Here is a 20,353-nt window from a genome sequence, read left to right on the forward strand (position 1 = left end):
GTTAATCACTTAATCAAGGCTACAAAAGTCCAATTTATAACTAAAATAAGTTCTAATAAGGGCTTATAAGTTTAGATAAATAAAAATAAGGAAGAACGCACTCTTAGCTTTTAACTATTTGAACCACATTGCAAAGGATAAATCATGGGTGCCTAAGTAGCTCAACACGATTACAATGTACCAAAATTTTATTATCATCCTTGTACACATATATACTACAAGTATTATTTTAAGTTAAATACTAAGGCCCTGTTTGATTCACCTTAATTTTGCTGAACTGAACTTATTTTTACTGAACTGAACTTAATTTTACTGAATTGAAATTATTTTTACTGAACTTAAATTATTTTTACTGAACTGAAATTATTTTTACTGATTTTCTATTATAATTCTTCTTTAAGAAAACTGAATTTTACTGAATTGAACTTATTTTTACTGAACTGAAATTATTTTTACTGAACTGAAATTAATTTTACTGAACTGAAATTATTTTTACTTAATATTATTTTTTTTAAGGTGAAGAGAACAGGGCCTAAGTTAAGTTTGGTATCGTGGAAAAAATTGCACCTTTTAACCTTGAGATTGGTATTTAATCCTCACTAGAGACACTTTGAGGGTGAGGATTCCTTTCCCTCCCTTCAAATTTTGCACTTAAATAATATTCCGAACTTTAAAAGTTGAGCTCAATCTAATAAGGAGTAAAAATTTTGAGCCGATTTAGAAATTTTGAATAGTTTACGGGCTAAATTTTTTGAGCCAATTTAGAAATTTTGAATACTACTCCGTACTAGTTTAAGGCCCTGTTCTCTTCACCTTACAAAAATAATATTAAGTAAAAATAATTTCAATTCAGTAAAAATAAGTTCAGTTCAGTAAGACCCTGTTTGATTCACCTTAATTTTGCTGAACTGAAATTATTTTTACTGAACTGAACTTATTTTTACTGAACTGAACTTAATTTTACTGAACTGAAATTATTTTTACCGAACTTAAATTATTTTTACTGGACTGAAATTATTTCTACTGATATTCTATTATAATTCTTCTTTAAGAAAACTGAATTTTACTGAACTGAACTTATTTTTACTGAACTGAAATTAATTTTACTGAACTGAACTTAGGCCCTGTTTGATTCACCTTAATTTTGCTGAACTGAAATTATTTTTACTGAACTGAACTTATTTTTACTGAACTGAACTTAATTTTACTGAACTGAATTATATTTACTGATTTTCTATTATAATTCTTCTTTAAGAAAACTGAATTTTACTGAACTGAAATTATTTTTACTGAACTGAAATTAATTTTACTGAACTGAACTTATTTTTACTGAACTGAAATTATTTTTACTTAATATTATTTTTTTTAAGGTGAAAAGAACAGGGCCTTATTTTTACTGAACTGAAATTATTTTTACTCAATATTATTATTTTAAGGTGAAGAGAACAGGGCCTAAAATTAATTTCAGTTCAGTAAAAATAATTTCAGTTCAGTAAAAATAAGTTCAGTTCAGTAAAATTCAGTTTTCTTAAAGAAGAATTATAATATAAAATCAGTAAAAAAAAGTTCAGTTCAGTAAAAATAATTTCAATTCAACAAAATTAAGGTGAATCAAACAGGGCCTAAGAGCTAGCTAGGTTCATCAACACTTCCACAATACAATAAGTTTTTACATGACCTAAAATTCTAAAAGTTTCAACAAAATTAAGGTGAATCAAACAGGGCCTACGAGCTAGCTAGGTTCATCAACACTTCCACAATACAATAAGTTTTTACATGACCTAAAATTCTAAAAGTTTCAACAAAATTAAGGTGAATCAAACAGGGCTTACGAGCTAGCTAGGTTCATCAACACATCCACAATACAATAAGTTTTTACATGACCTAAAATTCTAAAAGCAACGAAGGTGAGCTGATTTTTTCCCTAGGGTACTTTGCTTGTCATGTTTTACTACTCTAGTCTACTTGTTTTGCAAGGCATTCTTTAATTCTATAATCTATTCCAACTTCCAAGTGTAGAACAATTGAGAGATTTCTTTGTCAAACAAAACCAAAATCAATTACCCTTCATTTCACCTTCTTCTCCACCGCTAACTGTAATCCCTCAATATATAAACAACCCCCAAATATTTGGAAAATTCTCCTTTTTTTTAAAAAAAAAAAACAAATTATCATACAAAACTCCCTTTGAATTGTACCCTTTTGAAGAATCTCCCTCTCTCTCATCGCCATTGAAATTGTTTCTTCAAACTCTACTACAATGGCGACTGTTAATCGTGAAGCAATTGATACTTTTATGAGCATCACCGGTGCACCTGAGGCTGTTGCTACGCAAAGGCTTCAGGTATTGATTAAACTTTAAATTGTCGAATTTGGGTTTTGATTTTTGTAAGATTTCAGAGTTGGGCTGATTAGGGTTTGCTTTATTTTGTTGTTTTGCTTCCTTTTTAATGAAATTTTGGGTATTTTTTTTATGGGATTGAACAATCTAAGAACAGTATTCTGATCAATTATTGTAGTTAGTTTGATGGGAATTATATGTATTGTACTAATGTACTAGATTCATATTATGGACTTGAGCTGAATTTGGATGGCATTGATGGATGATTGTCTGCAATTGACTTGATTGATTGTTGTGGAGTTTGGTTTAATTGATTGATTGATGATAATTTAAGTTTAGTGCTATTGATCAAGTGGAGTTGGAGGCCATTTTAATATCCATTGGCAGTTTCTATAAGGATCTTGGCGTTTCTACTTTTTTCCGTTTGTTTCAGTGTGTGTGGTTTAGTTAGTAATTCACTTCATAATGCCATTATACTGATTATTATACGCTTTGTGGGTTTAATTGTGCTTCTATGTATTTTTTATTAAATAAATACGAGTACTTTTGCTCGGTGTCATGGATTAGTCGTCTGATTGTGCTCTGTGCTAACTACTGTTTGGTGGTTGCTGGAATTTAAAGAGTGTTTAAGAGTAACTGAGAAGTACAGTCCTATTAGTGGGCATGTTGCCATTTTCCTACTATGGCATACTTTATTACCTGTGAAGAGTGGTTGAAGAGATGCTGTACTGTTGTTTTTTCAATCTTTCTCTTGAGTTTGATGTTGAAGAATAAGTTCAATCAATTGCTTAATCAACCGAGTTCCAATGAAACATTAGAAGATGAGTTTGGCTTGATTTATTAGTTGTGATCATGTGTGTGATAATGTACTTGGCTCAATAGAGGATCAGCCGGAGGCTTTTATCTTATTAGGTGTGACTGGACTAGTTGAAGATTTGTGCTAAATATGTTCTGAGCAAGTTATGCTAGGTTCAAATGGTGCTCCACAAAGGCACAAATGATCACGTTTATGCTGATAGAGAGAAAGGGGTGTACATTGTCTTGAGTGATAATTGTTTTGGACGAATGGTGTATATGTTAGATATTATAGACGACATCGCGAAGTGTGGAGAGAATCATTAAGATATACTGAGGAAGTTTACTCTCTGTTTCATAATATAATGCTTGTTTAAGGTTGTTATTAAACCATCCGTATACCTGTTATTCACAATTCTGTCTATGTTAATGCTTGAGCTGCTCTTTTCTACGTATTCCTTGCTTGAAATTTTTGTTATGCAGTTGCTGTTGTTTATGTAGCGTATCTTTTGGAGATAAGAAGAATTACACATACTTGTAAATGTTTGTGCAGCTGTGTTCTCTTCTACTCCGTATGTTATTTTTTGTAATATATTCTTGTATATGTGTAGGAGTTCGGTGGCAATCTCAATGAAGCTGTTAATGCACATTTTAGCGAGGGGGATAGAAATGTGTAAGTTCTTGCTACATTACTGTGCTTTCCATGACCATCTTTAGCGTTTACTACTGGTTATCTCACTTGTAGAGCTTCCTGTTTTATTTTAATATAGTTACTTGTAGCACCTCTGGCTTCTTTTTTTCTACCTAATGAATGTATATGTAATTGTAACTTGCTCTTCAAAATCTAGTATGCAGGAAGCCTCTATTACTGGTACTACCACACCAAATGATCTCATGGATATAGATGATCCCCCAGTAACAGAGCCTCATGGACCTGCATCACTACTTTCTGCTGCCAGAGGAACCAATCCCTTTTCCATACTTGATCCAGCCTTTGGGAGGAGCCTATTTGAAACTAGAAACCTTTTCGATACCAGTTCTGAGATCATGGGACGTGCCCCATTTGTCTCTCAGCCAAGAGAAGTTAGAGAAATTCCCATAGAAGTCAAGGATGGGGGTGAAAATTTAGCTGCTCCTTCTGGTCATGGTCCAAGGATTGAGGATGTCACAGACTCTATTGATGCAGAGGGACCTCAAACACATGGAACTGTCATTGTTGAGGATGAAGATGATGATATAATCCCTGGGAATTTAGGAGGTGGTTGGAATAGCTCTAGACCTAGTGCACCTCAATTTGATGATTCACGAGATTATGCGACGAATGATATCGAAGAAGAAATGATTCGAGCTGCCATCGAGGCTTCCAAGAGAGATACTGAACTCCAAACTACTCAAGTTGGCCCTGTTTTCCTCTTATAACTTTGGAATTTCTATTAATTTATGCTGTTTAACAGCCTTTATATATTTTTTTTGGTTTCTGTAAATAATAATTCCTTCTTCTATGTTAAAGGGGTTGGATAATGTTAGCCGGCAGCAAGTGCCTCCTCAACGAGATGATGTCGAGCTTGAACACGCCGTATCTTTATCTTTAAAGGTTAGTGGTCTATGATGTTTGACTGATTTTCTTTTGTAAATTTATTTACAGCTCCTGACATTTGGTTATACTGCCTTGTTAATGTCAATTTAGACAGCAGAACAGGAAGTTCTTCAAAGAGAGACGAGTCTCAAGGCTGGAGCTTCTGGTTCAACTGCTAATGAGCCTCTGGAGGTGGAAGAGCTAGGGAAAATAGAAGAATCAAATAGAAGGTATATTTTAGTAGGTGTAATAGTTATGGTTTTCTTGGTTACTGATTGATAAGCACGTCTGGATAAAGAATTCCTGTTTATCTGATCTGAATAATCTGAACTTGATCTAAATCTTGTTGGAGACAGGGCAACTTGATAATAGCCTAGGAAAAAGGAATCTACCGGATTTAACCTAAGAATAGACACAGACATTAATACCTAACGGCTTACGCTTTTATTTATTTATTTTTTTATTTATGATTATAACAATCTAATTATCAATAGCTTCAAACTAAAGTAACCCAATCTGAATTGGAGTTGAACTTGAAGTCTCACTTCCTTAACTGAGTTTATGGAGGACAGCCAAGTCTATTGATAAGTTTAAATTCATTGCAATGGATTAGGGGCATATACGGTGATAATTGAGCAAGCTGGGAAAGGGGTTTGACTTGAGCTCAAGTTGAAGTGTTGAACCTTAGTACTTGCTTACTCACCATTAATTCTACAAAAAAATTTAAACTATTATTACCTAGCTTTATTAATTATTGAGAAATCTGTTGCTACGTTATGTTAAACAATGTTAAAATAGGATCATTAACACTGATTATGTTTAAAGTTTTCCCATCCAAAATTTTTATAATCTAAAACTGTTATTGATCTGGTCACAAGGAATTCAAGTAAAATTCACACTGAGTCAAGTTTTGACCAAGGCTTTGACTGTTTGATTTGCCTTATGGTTAGCTCGGATAAATATTATCCTTAGCTCCATTTGATGGATCATCTAGTAGTCTTTAACTTCAAAGAGAAGTAATTTGATGAATAGAGTGATGTTTATGTTGTATCAATGTATATAATATGCTTTAGTGGTACTCTATCATTCTATATTTTATACCTTCTACTACTTGTTGGAAATTAAAGCAAATTCAATGGATATATGTACTAAGCCTGGTTATTGGATGGCAGGACAGGGCTGTCCATTGCTAGAAGAGCATGGCTAAAAATTAAAGGGTTTTGACCCTTAACATCTTTAATGTGCAAGGCTTTTATAGGGTCACCAACTCACCACTTAAACCCCCATAATTTTTTTTAAAAAATATAAGGTCTTAAATAATATCAGGAAGGCTTTTTTTTTTTTTTTTTTTAATCTCTCTATTGACTTTCAATCATACCACTTCTCTCTTCTTCGTCGTTCTTCAAGTTTGATATTCATCCTCTTATCCAACCTCTTCTTGATCTACATGGTAAATCGACTTAAATTCAACTTCTATGATCATAAATTATGTAAATAGTCGATATTTCTCTCAGCCATTGGTAAATCTCGAGAGAAAAAGTTACTCGAGAGAAAAAGTTAGGGTTGAATAATTGAATATGGTTATGGGCGAAAATTATAATGTAATTTCTGTATATCTCTCTCCTCCGTTAGGTTGGATTGAAATTTCAAATCACCCATATACTCTTTTGTTATTCAATTGAGTGATTTTGATTAGTAATTTTTATAATTTTCTGGTTTTAATGAGAGATTTTTGATGAAAAAGTGACAAAACACACAATGCAAGAACAATGCTATCCAATATAATGTGAAAAAAAAAAATTCAAATCAAAACAATTACTGGTAATGGGGGAGTGAAGAGAATGATAAACACAGTAGAAGAAATTGGATCTCTCACATAAAGGGATGAATGAGTGAAGAATATATCTAAGATTGTAAATTGGCTGGGTTTTTTTTTTTTTTTTTTTCCTTCTTTCTTTCTAATTTTATCCCATTTTGACCGACTTTACTTTTACACCTGGCCCTGACGCCTGACCTAATTCTAACCCTCATGGCCATGAATATGACCATGACCCAACCCACGTAAATTTTTCATTGACCTGCCAATGACACGCCCTGCTACTACCCGAACCTGCCCCAACCTGCCCAGTAACCAGGGTTAATTTTACTGGGATTTGTATCCCATCTTCTCCAGTTCTTCTGGGCTTTGGTTGTGGTTTTTTTCTACAATCTTTCCATTGCACTTCTCTCACCCTAGGTGGAGTGGGTTTTGGATTGGGAGCCCCTTCTTGCAGGCTTAGAAGCAGAAAAACATGAACCTTCTGAACCAGATGCAATGGAGCCAGATCATCTTTATCCTGTCTTGGACTGAGTATATTGCGCCTCTTTCTATTGCTAACATTTTGACTTTCTTTTTTAAGCATATTTCTTTAGTATTATATAGAGCTGTGTTGCCTATAAGTGATAAGAGTGTGCACCTCGTATCATTTACCCCTCTCCATACTTGCAAGAAAGCAATAATTATGTATGCAATTTGTTCTTCACAATATTTGACCCTATCTTTGTCCTTTTTCTTCTCAATCTCAAAGGCAAGATGTTAGTTCTTCTGACAAGCCTTCTTCAATTCACCATAAGAAAGAAGCAGGGAGCTCATCCATCCAAGATGAAGCCGATGATATGGATGAACAACCACTGGTCCGGAATAGGTCAAGGCGTAGGTCTTCCGCTTCAACGGCCCAAGGGGAAGTTGCTGAATCAGATGTTAGTCCTGTTCTGGATCCTCCACAAACAAATGTTGCTAGTGAGACTCATCCCAATGGAACTGCTTTTCCTTCAGATGAGGTAATAATATCCCTTAACACAGTTCAATGTGGTTTTTCTGCATGTTAATGAATGCAATGTTTCTTGAAAAAATGGAAACAGTAGATATCTAAGTGGCTCATTATTTTTTGTAAAATTATGAAAGCAGTAAAAAGGGCTGAGAGTGGAGGTTAACAATGGCTGTATTTTAATAATTAATTATTGTTCTTGTAGTGGGGAGGTATCTCCTCTGTAGAGCATGATGAAGCAGTTATGTTGGAGGCTGCCATGTTTGGTGGAATCCCTGAGGGTGGATTTCGTGCACCTTATGCTCCAAATCATCTGATGCACCCTGGCTTTGGTACATCATGGAGAATGCCTCGTCCTCCCTCACCGGGTCTTGTTGCGCAGCGTGCAATTCGGGAACAGCAGGTATGAGGAGTTTTCAAATTAAGTGTGTTTTTTAAAAAGTTTTTATTATTATTATTATTATTTTTACTAAATATTTTTTTTTTTTCCAATTCGATCCATGCAGGATGATGAGTACCTTGCTGCTTTGGAAGCTGATAGGGAAAGGGAAATGAAGGCTGTAGAGGAAGAAAAAGCAGCTAGGGAAGCTGCATTGGAAGAGCAGAGGCTAAAGGAGGAAGAATCGCGTAGAAAATTAGAGGAGGAACAGGTAACGTTACAACTTCTTGTGTGTCTTAAACAACATTGTTACTCTCTCAATGCATGGTTTTATTTGTTACAGCCTTTGTTTTGTAGTCTGATATTTTTTGTCCCTACTTAATGGTAAATGACGATTTGATATTGAGCTCTTCTTGGCTATCCCTTTATACATAGATCATCCCTTTATACATAGATCATTTTGCTTCGGCATTAATAATCAAATTTGTGTGAGATACTTGTCTTTGCTGTTGGGGTTAGCGGATCAGGTCAAGCCACAATTAAAAAATAATGAATTTTCGAATGACACAACCTTGCATTAGTTTGTAAATCATCTTCTATACTGAAATCAATTTTGGGGCTGTAATTGTGAGTTTCAAAAACTGAAAGGTCCTTTATGCATATTCTGAAAGGTCAAAATCAACGGCACACTGACTTAAGAGTATCTATGTACTCTGTATATGAGTTGCTTTTATCTTGACCAGGTAATCCTCATATAATGATTGGTCTTATTTATTTTTATTTTTTAAAAAAAATTTTAGAAGAAGGGTGTCTTGGAACCTTGTATTTTTTTCGCCAAGCACCTATTGATGTCAGGTTTAGGTTGACATCAACAGGCTACATACTAGGAATTTGCTAGTTCTCGTGTTTCATTTCTGTTGAGTTTGTATTAAAAAAATGGTCATTGTGAAACTAATTTCACTCAAATTAATTCCTATTGTCCTTTGTTAGCCAAATTTATCATGCTACCCAATCTGAATGGCTAAAGCTTTTCATTGGTTGCTATTGTGTATTTGTGTGTGTAAAATCCATGAATTTCAATTTATGGAACTTGTACACTTTGAGTGTTATTTTGGCTTTCTCACTTGTATTCATTTCTAATCTCTAGCTTTCTTAATTCCTTTTCATCTTATACTATGTGTAATATATGATGTACCCATTTACTGTGGACTCTTCTTTCTAGGAGAGGGTGAGGATTGAGTGGACAAGTGTAATTATTCTAGGGTAAAGGAGAATGAGATGGTAATATGTGTGCCTAAAATAGGATAAATTAGAAGTGAGTACAAAAAATATACCTCAAAATGGAAAGTGGGTAATTAATCTAGGGTAAAGGAGAATGAGATGGTAATATACCAGCTTTGTAAGAGAAAAAGGAATTTTTCACTCTAGGTCTAGTTCCAAAGGAGGTGCCTCGCCTACCCCTGCCACCTCTATTGAATAAACGGGGCCTCGCTCTACGTTAAGGTTTAACATGAATTTAATTGGATTCAGGAAGAGAGGGCTGGTCACCCCCTTGATCGAGGTTACTAGCCTCTAACTGAGCTACGATGAGATCAAGACAAGGAGCAGGTTTGTTTGGGCAAGATTTTAGAGTGTGGTCATTGTTACCACAAAGAGGGCAAACTTCGTGGACCCCCTCATAAGAAAGATAGAAAAGAATATCCTTCTCAGTTTTCATAGAGAGTACAAGGAACAGGTTTGCGTAGTATGGAAAGTGGGTAATTGGGAGTATGTAATATTATTGATTTGCTTTTGCTTTTGATTGTAAATTTGTAGTCGCCGTTTGTGCTTTTTTTTATTTTCTTTTTAACCATGGGTTTTCTCAACAATTCTTGGTGATGGTGAAAATTAGGTGACGGTATTGATATATGTTGAAGGTTAGCATATTGCGAATCATCTATGGTTCATTTCTGAGCTATACTTGTCTATATCATAATTTTCCGATTCTTAAGAAGTTTTTCTCTGCCAGGAGCTTGAGAGGCAATTGGCTGCAAAAGAAGCCTCCCTTCCTGAGGAACCATCATCGAATAATGAGAATGCTGTAACTCTTCTTATTAGAATGCCTGATGGCAGTCGACGTGGCCGCCGGTTTCTTAAGTCTGATAAATTGCAGGTATATTCTGTAAATAGTTCCTTCTGTTTAGATATGATTCACACTGATACTCAAGTTGATAGCTAACTGATCATTGCTCCTGCAGTCACTTTTTGACTTCGTTGATATTGGGAAAGCAGTCAAACCTGGCTCTTATCGATTGGTAATCTTCTATTTCTCAACCGCTTAGATGTCAAATTATACAATTTTTAGCAGTTACACAACTGATACTTCTTTGGATTGAAGTTCAACCAATTATTTGAAGGCTGAAAACTCAATTTATGCATCTCTGTTAAATCAACATGGTTTTTCTAGTAGAACTAGTCTTCTGGCCCGTGCAATGCACAGGTTGTTTAATTTATAGATATACAATACAAATTTTTGTTTTATAATATATATTTATTAGGAAATAAATTGCTTATAAAGGAGAAGAAGGGGTGAAAATTGAATGTAATTGTAGAAGATATTAAGTTGGGAAAGTGAACCATGCAAACAACATTCATACATGTATTTAATTAAAGTGTATTTTTTTTAATATGAGAAAGGGGATTAAAAAAAAGAAAGGTTAAATGAGGTGACATGTGGCATTGGTGAAAAATAAAATTAACATGTGGCTTGATGGGGATGACGGTTTGTGTTTTTAAATACTAAGTATAGATAGATATAGATTAATCACACCTTCTAAAATGTTGCACTTGTGTATTGACTTCTTGAAGGGCTTGCTTTACTGCACACCATAGATCATTATATCAATCGTCATCTTTTAGTATATCTCATATCAAACATGCTATGTGGTGGCATTGACAGGTAAGGCCTTACCCTCGCCAAGCATTCAGCAGTGGAGAGTGCAACGTGACCTTAAACGATCTTGGCTTGACAAGCAAACAAGAAGCTTTGTTTTTGGAGTTGATTTGAGACACTCCAAATTTGTAGAAATTAATGTCTAATCCCATTCAGTAATTATTAGAATTATATATATAATTTACATGCACATGGAAGTTTATACATGTTTGGGCTTTTGACTAGCTTTTCTAGTACAAGTAACTCCCATGTGTTTAAAGGAGTTGGAAATGGAAAATCATGTTCATGGGCAATTGGTTGTGTGCTTTTATTTGCTTGGTTTTATGAAATTATTAATTTGGTTTTTGATGCCTATGCAAATTGTTACAAAGTATCCGAATATGGAATTTCATTATAGTATACAAATTGTTACGAAGTATCCCAAAATGGCTTATTTATTTATTTATTTATTTATTTTATGCAATATGCAACTCCTATTGCTACATTTCTTTTTAATGATATATAATACCCTAAAGGCTATATAAAAGTAATTAAAAGTAGAATTAATATAAAGGAGCGATTAAAATGTGATTTTGTTTGTGCTTAATTTGATCTCCTTTGAAAGACAAGGTTTTTTCGATCTCCTTCGAAAGACAAGGTTTTATTTGTACTTAATTTGATCTCCGGTTGTGCGGGGCTACTATTGATTGTGGCTCGGATTCGGGTTACGGAATCAACACAAGAATTTACTTTCTCACAAAATTGCGAAGCGATGACGGATCCACTCAAAAAGTTGTATGAGACAACGAATCGAGAATATGCCGAATTGTTATATTTATGTATTTGGATTCTTAGCCCTTCCCCGATTAATTCTTGTTTGATTTTGTTAAATTCGTTTTCATTATCGTTCATTGTCAATTGTAGATGCCGTATGGCTTACATTAATGAAATTTAGTGTCCTTTTAGGACTTTTTTCAAAAAAAAAAAAATATGTGATTTTGTTATTCGTTCCTAAATTGATACCAGTTTAGAAAATATACTAAATTGTTATATCATTACCCTATTCACCATACAAGTTAGATAGGATATTATCTATACTAATATATTAAAAGATGTTTCTAACAACGTTCACGTGTCACGAAAGCTCCCCTCCCTACGCCACGTCATCCATTCAAGTACTCATAACGCCACGTGGCTCTCTCTTCCATTGATTTTCATTATATGTCATGCACTCATAATAATTATAAAAAAAAAAAAAAAAAAAATCTCCACTACATTTTAACTCGCAACTTCTAATTCAAGAACTAAATGTCTTATCACCAAGCTATGTGATTCTTTATGTAATTTTTTAATACAAAATATTAATAAGTAGTAAATGGCAATATGAATAACAACTTTTATTACAAGAAAATTAAATCATAAATTACAATGTATATTAATGATCAATTAGTTTCATGTAATAACCTGGGGCATCGCCCAAAAACTAGTTTATTCGTTAAAAATTAAAGATAGATATTAACTATCATAAAATTTTAAAATCTAGGGAAATTTGGCAATAATAACATCAAGTATACGTTTGTTGACTTGTAGACTTGTAGTAATTAACACCAATTAGGGCAATTACACCACAACCTACACCTACACACAATGGCACAATATTTTAATTGATGTTTAATAATTTTAACTTTTATGGTACAATTGTTGACAAGTGGACTATAGATTCAAGTTGTTCCACCCTATTATACATCGGCAATTGTAAATTGTAATTGTTACTAGGCAAAAGCTAATGAGCACCCTCGAGACGCTAGATAAGAGAATTAAAGTAGAAATATTAGAGTAAAATTAACATTAATTACACCGAACGACGCGTGATTTTGTCATGCATTCATAACTTAATACCATTTCAACCAATATAATTATTCCTTGTCCAACAGGGAGCTCGTTAGTAAGATACTTTTTCCTACCATAAAAAATACGAGTAAATAAAAAGGAGTAATAATAATAATACTAATAGTACCCCCTCGCCCCTCCATATAAAGTGACAATTATAATTGCATGGTATTGTATGGCTTATGTTTTTAACAATATTGTTTATTTATTTTTTTATTTTTTTACACAATATAATATCTAATTTTAATTGTATATTTCTATTAATGATCACAAAATATAGTTTGAATTTTCGAATTGCTAATATTAAGGTTTAAAACACCTAGAGTGGCAGAATTCTAGTGTGTTAAATAATCCTTGTACAAGGTTACAAACCTATTGATAAAAGTTAAATTGTCAATTTTCTATCTTTATTGCTAACAATTAGTTGGAGTATAAGTGTATAACCGATGTTTCACATTTAAGTTTCATTATCATAGCTAACAGCTACTCGCACAACTATATACACCAAAAATCTGTTTTAATCATAAAAAATTGACCATTACTCTATTTGATTATAAATAAGCATTTTTTTTTTATTCTGAATATGTAAACACATTTTTAAAACTTTATTATTTTTTAAAAACTTTTATTATTTTTTAAAAACTTTTATTATTAATCCACTAAATTATGATTATATCCTCTTGCTTGAAGCTCACTAACCACCAAAGTATTTCTTAAAAAAGAAAAAACCCCACAATAATAACACAAATACCTCCAAAAAATAAAAAACAATTTCCTAGAACAGAAAGAAAGAAAGAACAAACAAAGGAAAATACAACGGTCATAAACTACACGGGCGGGTAATCATAGTGAGACAAGCACGTGCAATCCACGTGGAAATTTATATCATCAACAAACTCCCATAAAAGTCAAACCAACTCCTCAACTCTTCTTCTTCCCTCTTTCTCTTCAACGGTCATATTTCACCGACATCTCTCCAACGGTAACATACCATCTTTTAACTTAATCTCAACCGTCCGATTCCAATCCAACGTTCAATAACACTCCAAATTCACACTATTTCCCATCATTTTCCAGTTCTCAGTACTTAAAAAGCACCCCAATTTCCGGTCAACAAAGTAGCTTTGATAGGGACAGCTATGGAAGTAGTGAGAGAAACATTCATAAAGTTGGTATCTTTATTCTTTTTTATTGTTTCATTTCATTATATAAAAACAGAGTTTGCTTAAGTTTTATGGTTTTTTTGGGTTAATTAAGGTTGTGTTTTTGTTCATCTTAGGTTGGGAAATGTTGTTTCTTAAGTGAATTTTGGTGGGGTTTTTGATTTCTTGCTGCTTGCTATGGAATTCGCTGAATTGGGTTGTTGTTGTTCTTCCTCTGTTCTTCAGAAATTCTGCCTCAATTTTGATGATCAAGTATGTTTCTTTACTTCTCTTGTATTTTATTCAATTCAATTTGCAATTCTAAGACTTTTCAAATGAGCATTTTTCATTCATAATATTATTGGAATCCGATGATTTATTTCTTTCTTTGATTTTTGATTCAATTTAATTAGATTCATTCATTATTGATTTTTGTTCATATGTTATAGCTTTTGATTTACATCATTATATGTAGTTAGTTCAAAATTCATTGATTCATTCTTAATTGCACATAAACTACTCATATAAAATCACATTATAACCCAATTCTTTGTAGAGAAAAAACACATCACAATTCACAAATCACATTTCACTCGATTTTTCGCCTCATCGGATTCCGGATTTTGTTCATAGAATTTGCACACACTCACCTACAAAATTCACATAGCGCACAAACAAACATAACGGTTATTATACTACAATAGTGCATAGTGTGTGCATGTTTTGAGATTTTAGAACAGAGCATACATCAGAAAACAGAGTGTGTGATAGAAAAACAGAGGAAGAAGAAAAAAAAACAGAGGAAAATAGGGAAGAAGAAGAAGGAAAAGGTGGGTTTTAGTTGAGAAGAATGTTGGCTGGGTGTTCATCAACATTATTGTCACCAAGGCATAGATTAAGGAGTGAAGCATCAGCTTGTCATTATCCATTACCTTCAATGAGCACACAGAGATTGGATTTACCCTGCAATTTTTCAAGAAAAGAAGTGTCAGTCACTCGTCCGCCGCAGTCGATTCGAGGGTTATCAGTCGAGAAGCCGATCGAAACAAAGGGATTGAAGCAGACAATCAAGGTACCGCCTTCGCCCGAGGGAAGGAGGGAGATCAAGGCAGAGTTTTGGGGTGAAAAGGGGAAGAACTTGAAGAGGAGATTCAGTGATCAAGGCTCTTTTGAAGAAGATGATGATGAAGATGAAGAAGAAGGGTCTAGAAGAAAGAAGGGAAGATTTGATTTTGGAGAATCTGAGGGTTTTTGGATGCAACAACCTGGTTTTGGAGCGGTTAATTACCCTCAATTGCCTTTTTCAATTTCTTGTTCAGGGGAAGAAGAAAGGAGGGTGTGTTTTGGTGCTCCTACTGATGTGGTTTCGCCGCCGCCATTGCCACCACTGTCGCATAACCCTTGGATTGGGTCTGGTGTTACTGAGATCACTGAGTATGGTGAGCCAAGTCATGGACCTGTTACAACAACAACATCAGGGTCAAGTTCATCTTCTGAGAGTCACAGTTTGGGGCTTAGGCTCAATGAGAATGTTTCTGAGCATGAGTATGGAAATGGGTCTGTGAATCCTAACCCTGGTGATGGTTCTAGGGCGGTTAGGACTCACAACGACGATGATCACACCGAGCAGCAAGGGTTCGAGCTTGTCAGCTTTCTTATGAGTTGTGTGGAAGGTATTGCATCAAGGAATGTTCCTGCAATTAATCATTTTATTGCTAAGTTGGGTGAGCAGGCTTCTCCTAGGGGCCGGTCTACCATCAGCCGTCTTACAGCTTACTTTACTGAGGCTTTAGCCTTAAGGGTGACAAGGTTATGGCCGCGAATGTTTCACATAAGTGTCCCTAGGGAGCTTGATCGATTCGATGATGAGTCCGGTGCAGCTGCATTCAGGCTGTTGAATCAGATTAGTCCTATTCCAAAGTTCATTCACTTCACTGCTAATGAGATGCTGCTGAGAGCCTTTGAAGGGAAGGATAAGGTGCATGTCATAGACTTTGATGTCAAGCAAGGGCTGCAATGGCCTGGCTTTTTCCAAAGCTTAGCCACGAGGCGTAACCCTCCTAGTCATGTTAGGATCACTGGGATAGGGGAGTCAAAGCAGGAATTAGTCGAGACAGGAGAAAGGTTGGCTAGCTTTGCTGAGGCATTTAATCTGCCTTTTGAGTTTCATCCGGTTGTTGATCGTTTGGAGGATGTAAGGCTATGGATGCTCCATGTCAAGGAAGGAGAAAGTGTGGCGGCGAATTGCATATTACAGCTTCACAAGACCCTATATGATGCTAATAATGGTGCATTTAGGGACTTCATGGGTATAATCCGAAGCACTAACCCTATAGCTTTGGTTATGGCTGAGCAAGAAGCTGAGCACAACGAGCCCACTTTGGAGATGCGGGTTTGTAATTCACTAAGATACTACTCGGCCATCTTTGATTCAATTGATTCTAGTCTTCCTTTTGATAGCCCTGCAAGGGTGAAGATTGAGGAGATGTTTGGGCGCGAAATTAGGAACATTGTTGCTTGTGAAGGGAGTGACAGGATTGAAAGGAATGAGAAGTTCGGGAATTGGAAAAGGAGAATGGAGCAAGAGGGTTTCCGGGGTATCAGGAGGGACGAAAGAGAGGTGTTTCAAAGCCAGATGTTGCTGAAGATGTACTCGAATGAAAGGTACAATGTGGAACAGCAAGGGGATGAAGGCATTACATTGAGATGGATGGATCAGCCTTTGTATACCGTCTCTTTGTGGGGTTCTGTTGATGCTGCTGCAGGGAGTTCTTCCAGCTTTTCCCAGCCAATTTGATTCTGGTTGCTGATGGATTTTGCTCGAAGTATAGGAAGTCGAATTCTTTGTAGGTGTAGAGGAATTCTTTGATTCTTTCATGCAGATAAAATTCTTTTTGTGGATCATAGTTCTACAGGATACAGTTAGCCATTTTTTCGATACAGATTTCAGTTTGATTTCTTATATAGGTCATACATATTTCTAGCTAGACTGTATTGAAGCACAGTTTTTTCATGTCTATTCTTCAATTCTTTTGTCAAAAAAAAAAAATTCTTTGTAGCTGTTATTCAGGAATATGTTTATTCATTTGTTATTCAGGATCATATGGAATAAAAATCATTCATTTCGAGGTTGTTTCATCATTGTGTTTTCCTGACTTTTTAGTAGTAATTCAATAGTATGTTTATATATGTTGTAAATAACAGAGATTTGTTACTGCCACAGTCTTTTAATTGTTAGATTTTGCAGACAGTATAAGCTTGCAACCTAGTTTTCTTTTATTTGACAGTAAAGCACACTGGCAAAGTTATAATTATGATCACAGTTATCTTTGAGCAGAAAGCTAGCAAGTAGCAAGAGATGAGTAAATCCTAATTGAGAATTCTTATTTCTTGTTCTGATGGTCATATCAGCACGAATTACAGAAGCATATGTGGTGGTGGTGTTGCTGTTTTTGCCATTTATGCTGGTATTGCTCAGATTGACCATGAAAATTCTTTTTGTGGATCACTTTCAATACAGATTTCAGTTAGATTTCTTACATACATATTTCTAACTAGACTGTATGAAGCAGTACAGATTTTTCATGTTTATTCTACAATTCTTTTGTGTAATGATAATTCTTTGTAGTCGTTATTCAGGAAAGTGTCTATTCATTTGTTATCCAGGATCATATGGAATACAAATCATTCATTTTGAGGTTGTTTCATTATTGTGTTTTCCTGGCTTTTAGTATCATAATAATTTCAATAGTAAATTTGCATGTATGGCATAGAAGCATGCTACTGCCAATATTTTCATTATTAGATTTTACAAACTGTCTAATCTTTATGTTAAGGAAAAGCTATCAACCTAGCTTTCTTAAATTTGACAGTAAAGCAGATTGGCAAAAATAATCCCTTTTACAAATAATGTCAATAATAACTAACCTAATTCGTTAAAGAGATGTGTAAATCCAAGTATAAAAAACCTAATATGGATTCTTATTTATTGTTCTAATGGTCACGTATGCACAAATTTCAGAAGCATGTACTTGGTGGACTTTAGGTGGTGTTACAGTTTTGTCCATCATTACTGGTGTTACTCAAATCAACCACAAAATCGTTACTGGTAAAGCAGATTGGCTATTGGACCTCAGAAGCAGATCCAAAAACACCAAATTACTGTAAGCCTTGATTTTAAAAATAGTGTCTTGAAGATTGGCCTTACAAATTAATTTACAACTCACAGAAACAGATGAGAAATATCCTGATGCACAGTTGATTTTTTTGTCATGTAATTTGAGACAATGCTATAGATAAATGTAAAATAAGTTGAGAAGAATAGAGCCACTGTACTACCATTCATTTTCTCAAAGTGTGTTTCTTCATTAATCGAAGGACACATTTAGTACACTATACAAGTACACCTTGAGGGTCACAAAATGTTTATTACTCAAGAGGGTAACAACAGCATGAAACCACATCTTCTCTTAGAGTTGAACAAATAAGAAAGAATGAGAAGCAAATACAGTTTAATCATGTTGCTTTCTCTACTCATGATTTATGCGCAGCAGATAGAAGCATACAAATGATTGAAACTAAAAAAAATAAAATCAGCAACAATGAGCCTGTAATTATGTATCGTGGCTCTAAAGTACATTGAATTTGAAAGGGACTAATAAGCAGGTGACTTCTTAGGGATGATCTGCTAACATGGGCTTCACAACCAAATTCATCAACCCAAGATCTTCCACCTTCATACTATACAGTCAAGTGCATTAGCAATGTTGAAGCCTTTTGTCTCCATGCTGAAGATGTAAGGCTTTTGGTTATTTTCAATTATATTCAAAAATTTCAGCTTGCTTTAAGAAAACATCATGCTTGATTCCCAAGGAAATAAGCTAGATATACTATTTTGGAAAACAATGGGAGATAATATTGATTATCCCATATCTCTAACACAATTACATGAATAAAGCAAGAATTTGCATCTCTGGAACAGGTTTATTGCTCTGGTTCACAGGTACTTTCTGTTGAATGACATTGGGCCTTTCTTTGGGCCCTTAAACAGAAGTGTTAAGAAACTGTGAATCCCATCTTTTAGTTTTACTTGTTTTTTGTGCTTTTATTATAAATGCAACATGTCAACTTTAACTCTTGTCGATTTACAGCTTAGATCATTAATATTTTTAATAATTAAATTGAACAAAAACGCTTGGTATAGTTGTTTAATATAAGATCAAAAGACCGATTATTGATGTTAAGAAAATTATACTTCTAGTGTCAGCTAAAAATATACCTTTAAAATCTGAATATTTGGTCAATTTAACAAAAGGATGACTTTCTTTAATCTCTAGTGAGAGTGTGAGACGATGTCCAACCTTGATCTTCCTACGAAAAAGGAAAATTCCCTGGATATCAGGATCTAGATTATCATAATAGTTCTTTTATATAAAAAAAAAAAAAAAAAAAAAAAAAAAGAAGATTATCATAATAGTGGAGGAAAAATCAACATTAGACTTTTTCATACATAATTATATCACCATACTTTTCACAACATCATATCGTTCTATCAAACTATGATGTCTCTAACAAATTATCAATTGAATAAATTATCTTTAAATAAATGAAAAGTCCACTTCAATCATGTAGAGGAAACACACGTAAATCATGCATATTAATTTGTATTTGTAATAATGAGACAATGCAAGGCCCTCATACAATCATACTTGATATCGAAAGGATGCTTTGAATTAGCTAGCTTTTTACCAAAAATATGGTGGGATAATTTCAATTACCAATCTGAATTATTTCCATCTAAGTTAATTTTTCTTTCTTTTTTCCTTCTTTAAAAAAAATTAAATAAAAAAAAGCGAAATATGGAATAAGAGTTTAGTACTTTAGTGTAATCATCGTGTTCATGAAGAGGAGATTTACACTTATAAGCTCAAAGGAGTAATCATAGTAAAATCAATTAGTGATTAATAAATTACGGAGTAATTTTTTTTTTTTCCCTAAAAAATATAAAATAAAAAAAACTCTATATTCTCTCCTTTTTTTATGATGTAGGACAAGTACAGTCATAATTCTCATAAATGACATAAAAATAAAGTTTTACTTGTACAACATCATCTTTTGGATTATACACTAATCACAACCATGCATAACATGTTAAATTGAGGTTTTGAAATCAAGTTAACGCTAAAATCATCATGTAAAAATATATAAACTCAATTAGTCAAATTAGTTAAAGTCATTTTTGTTTTGAGGAAAAATAAAAAGGTTTGTGATAGGAAGAGTAATGCAAAATAGAGAACTAAACTTAAACATCATTAATCCTTTTATGATTCTCCACATTGATTGATTAATTAAGGGCTTGTTTGGCATCGTTTTTTGTTTTCAGTTTTCAGATTTTTTTGAAAACAAAAAACCAAAAACAGGAAATAAGAAAAAGGTGTTTCCTCTTTTTAGTTGTCAGTTTTCAAAATTATCACGATCTTAATAAATTTGACTAATTTTTTATTCATTATATT

The 20,353-nt window shown here is 33.8% G+C and overlaps 2 protein-coding genes across 2 annotated transcripts; both read left to right on the top strand.

Annotated features, from left to right (window-relative positions):
• The first annotated feature begins 1,948 nt into the window (after positions 1 to 1,948).
• LOC110702496 (plant UBX domain-containing protein 8-like) lies at positions 1,949 to 11,123 on the top strand. The gene is made up of 11 exons (XM_021880217.1): positions 1,949 to 2,344; positions 3,748 to 3,809; positions 3,985 to 4,531; positions 4,647 to 4,730; positions 4,824 to 4,942; positions 7,280 to 7,532; positions 7,725 to 7,922; positions 8,026 to 8,169; positions 9,907 to 10,050; positions 10,136 to 10,192; positions 10,837 to 11,123. The coding sequence occupies exons 1-11, from the start codon at positions 2,261 to 2,263 to the stop codon at positions 10,942 to 10,944; spliced, it is 1,800 nt and encodes a 599-aa protein (XP_021735909.1). The 5' UTR covers positions 1,949 to 2,260; the 3' UTR covers positions 10,945 to 11,123.
• Positions 11,124 to 13,497: 2,374 nt separating this feature from the next.
• On the top strand, positions 13,498 to 16,987 carry LOC110702497 (scarecrow-like protein 28). The gene is made up of 2 exons (XM_021880218.1): positions 13,498 to 13,867; positions 13,979 to 16,987. Exon 2 carries the CDS (start codon positions 14,692 to 14,694, stop codon positions 16,636 to 16,638), a length of 1,947 nt encoding a protein of 648 aa, XP_021735910.1. The 5' UTR covers positions 13,498 to 13,867; positions 13,979 to 14,691; the 3' UTR covers positions 16,639 to 16,987.
• Positions 16,988 to 20,353: the final 3,366 nt, after the last annotated feature.

Source organism: Chenopodium quinoa, unplaced genomic scaffold (assembly GCF_001683475.1).
Source record: "Chenopodium quinoa cultivar QQ74 unplaced genomic scaffold, ASM168347v1, whole genome shotgun sequence".
In the NCBI taxonomy this organism is placed as follows: Eukaryota; Viridiplantae; Streptophyta; class Magnoliopsida; order Caryophyllales; family Amaranthaceae; genus Chenopodium; species Chenopodium quinoa.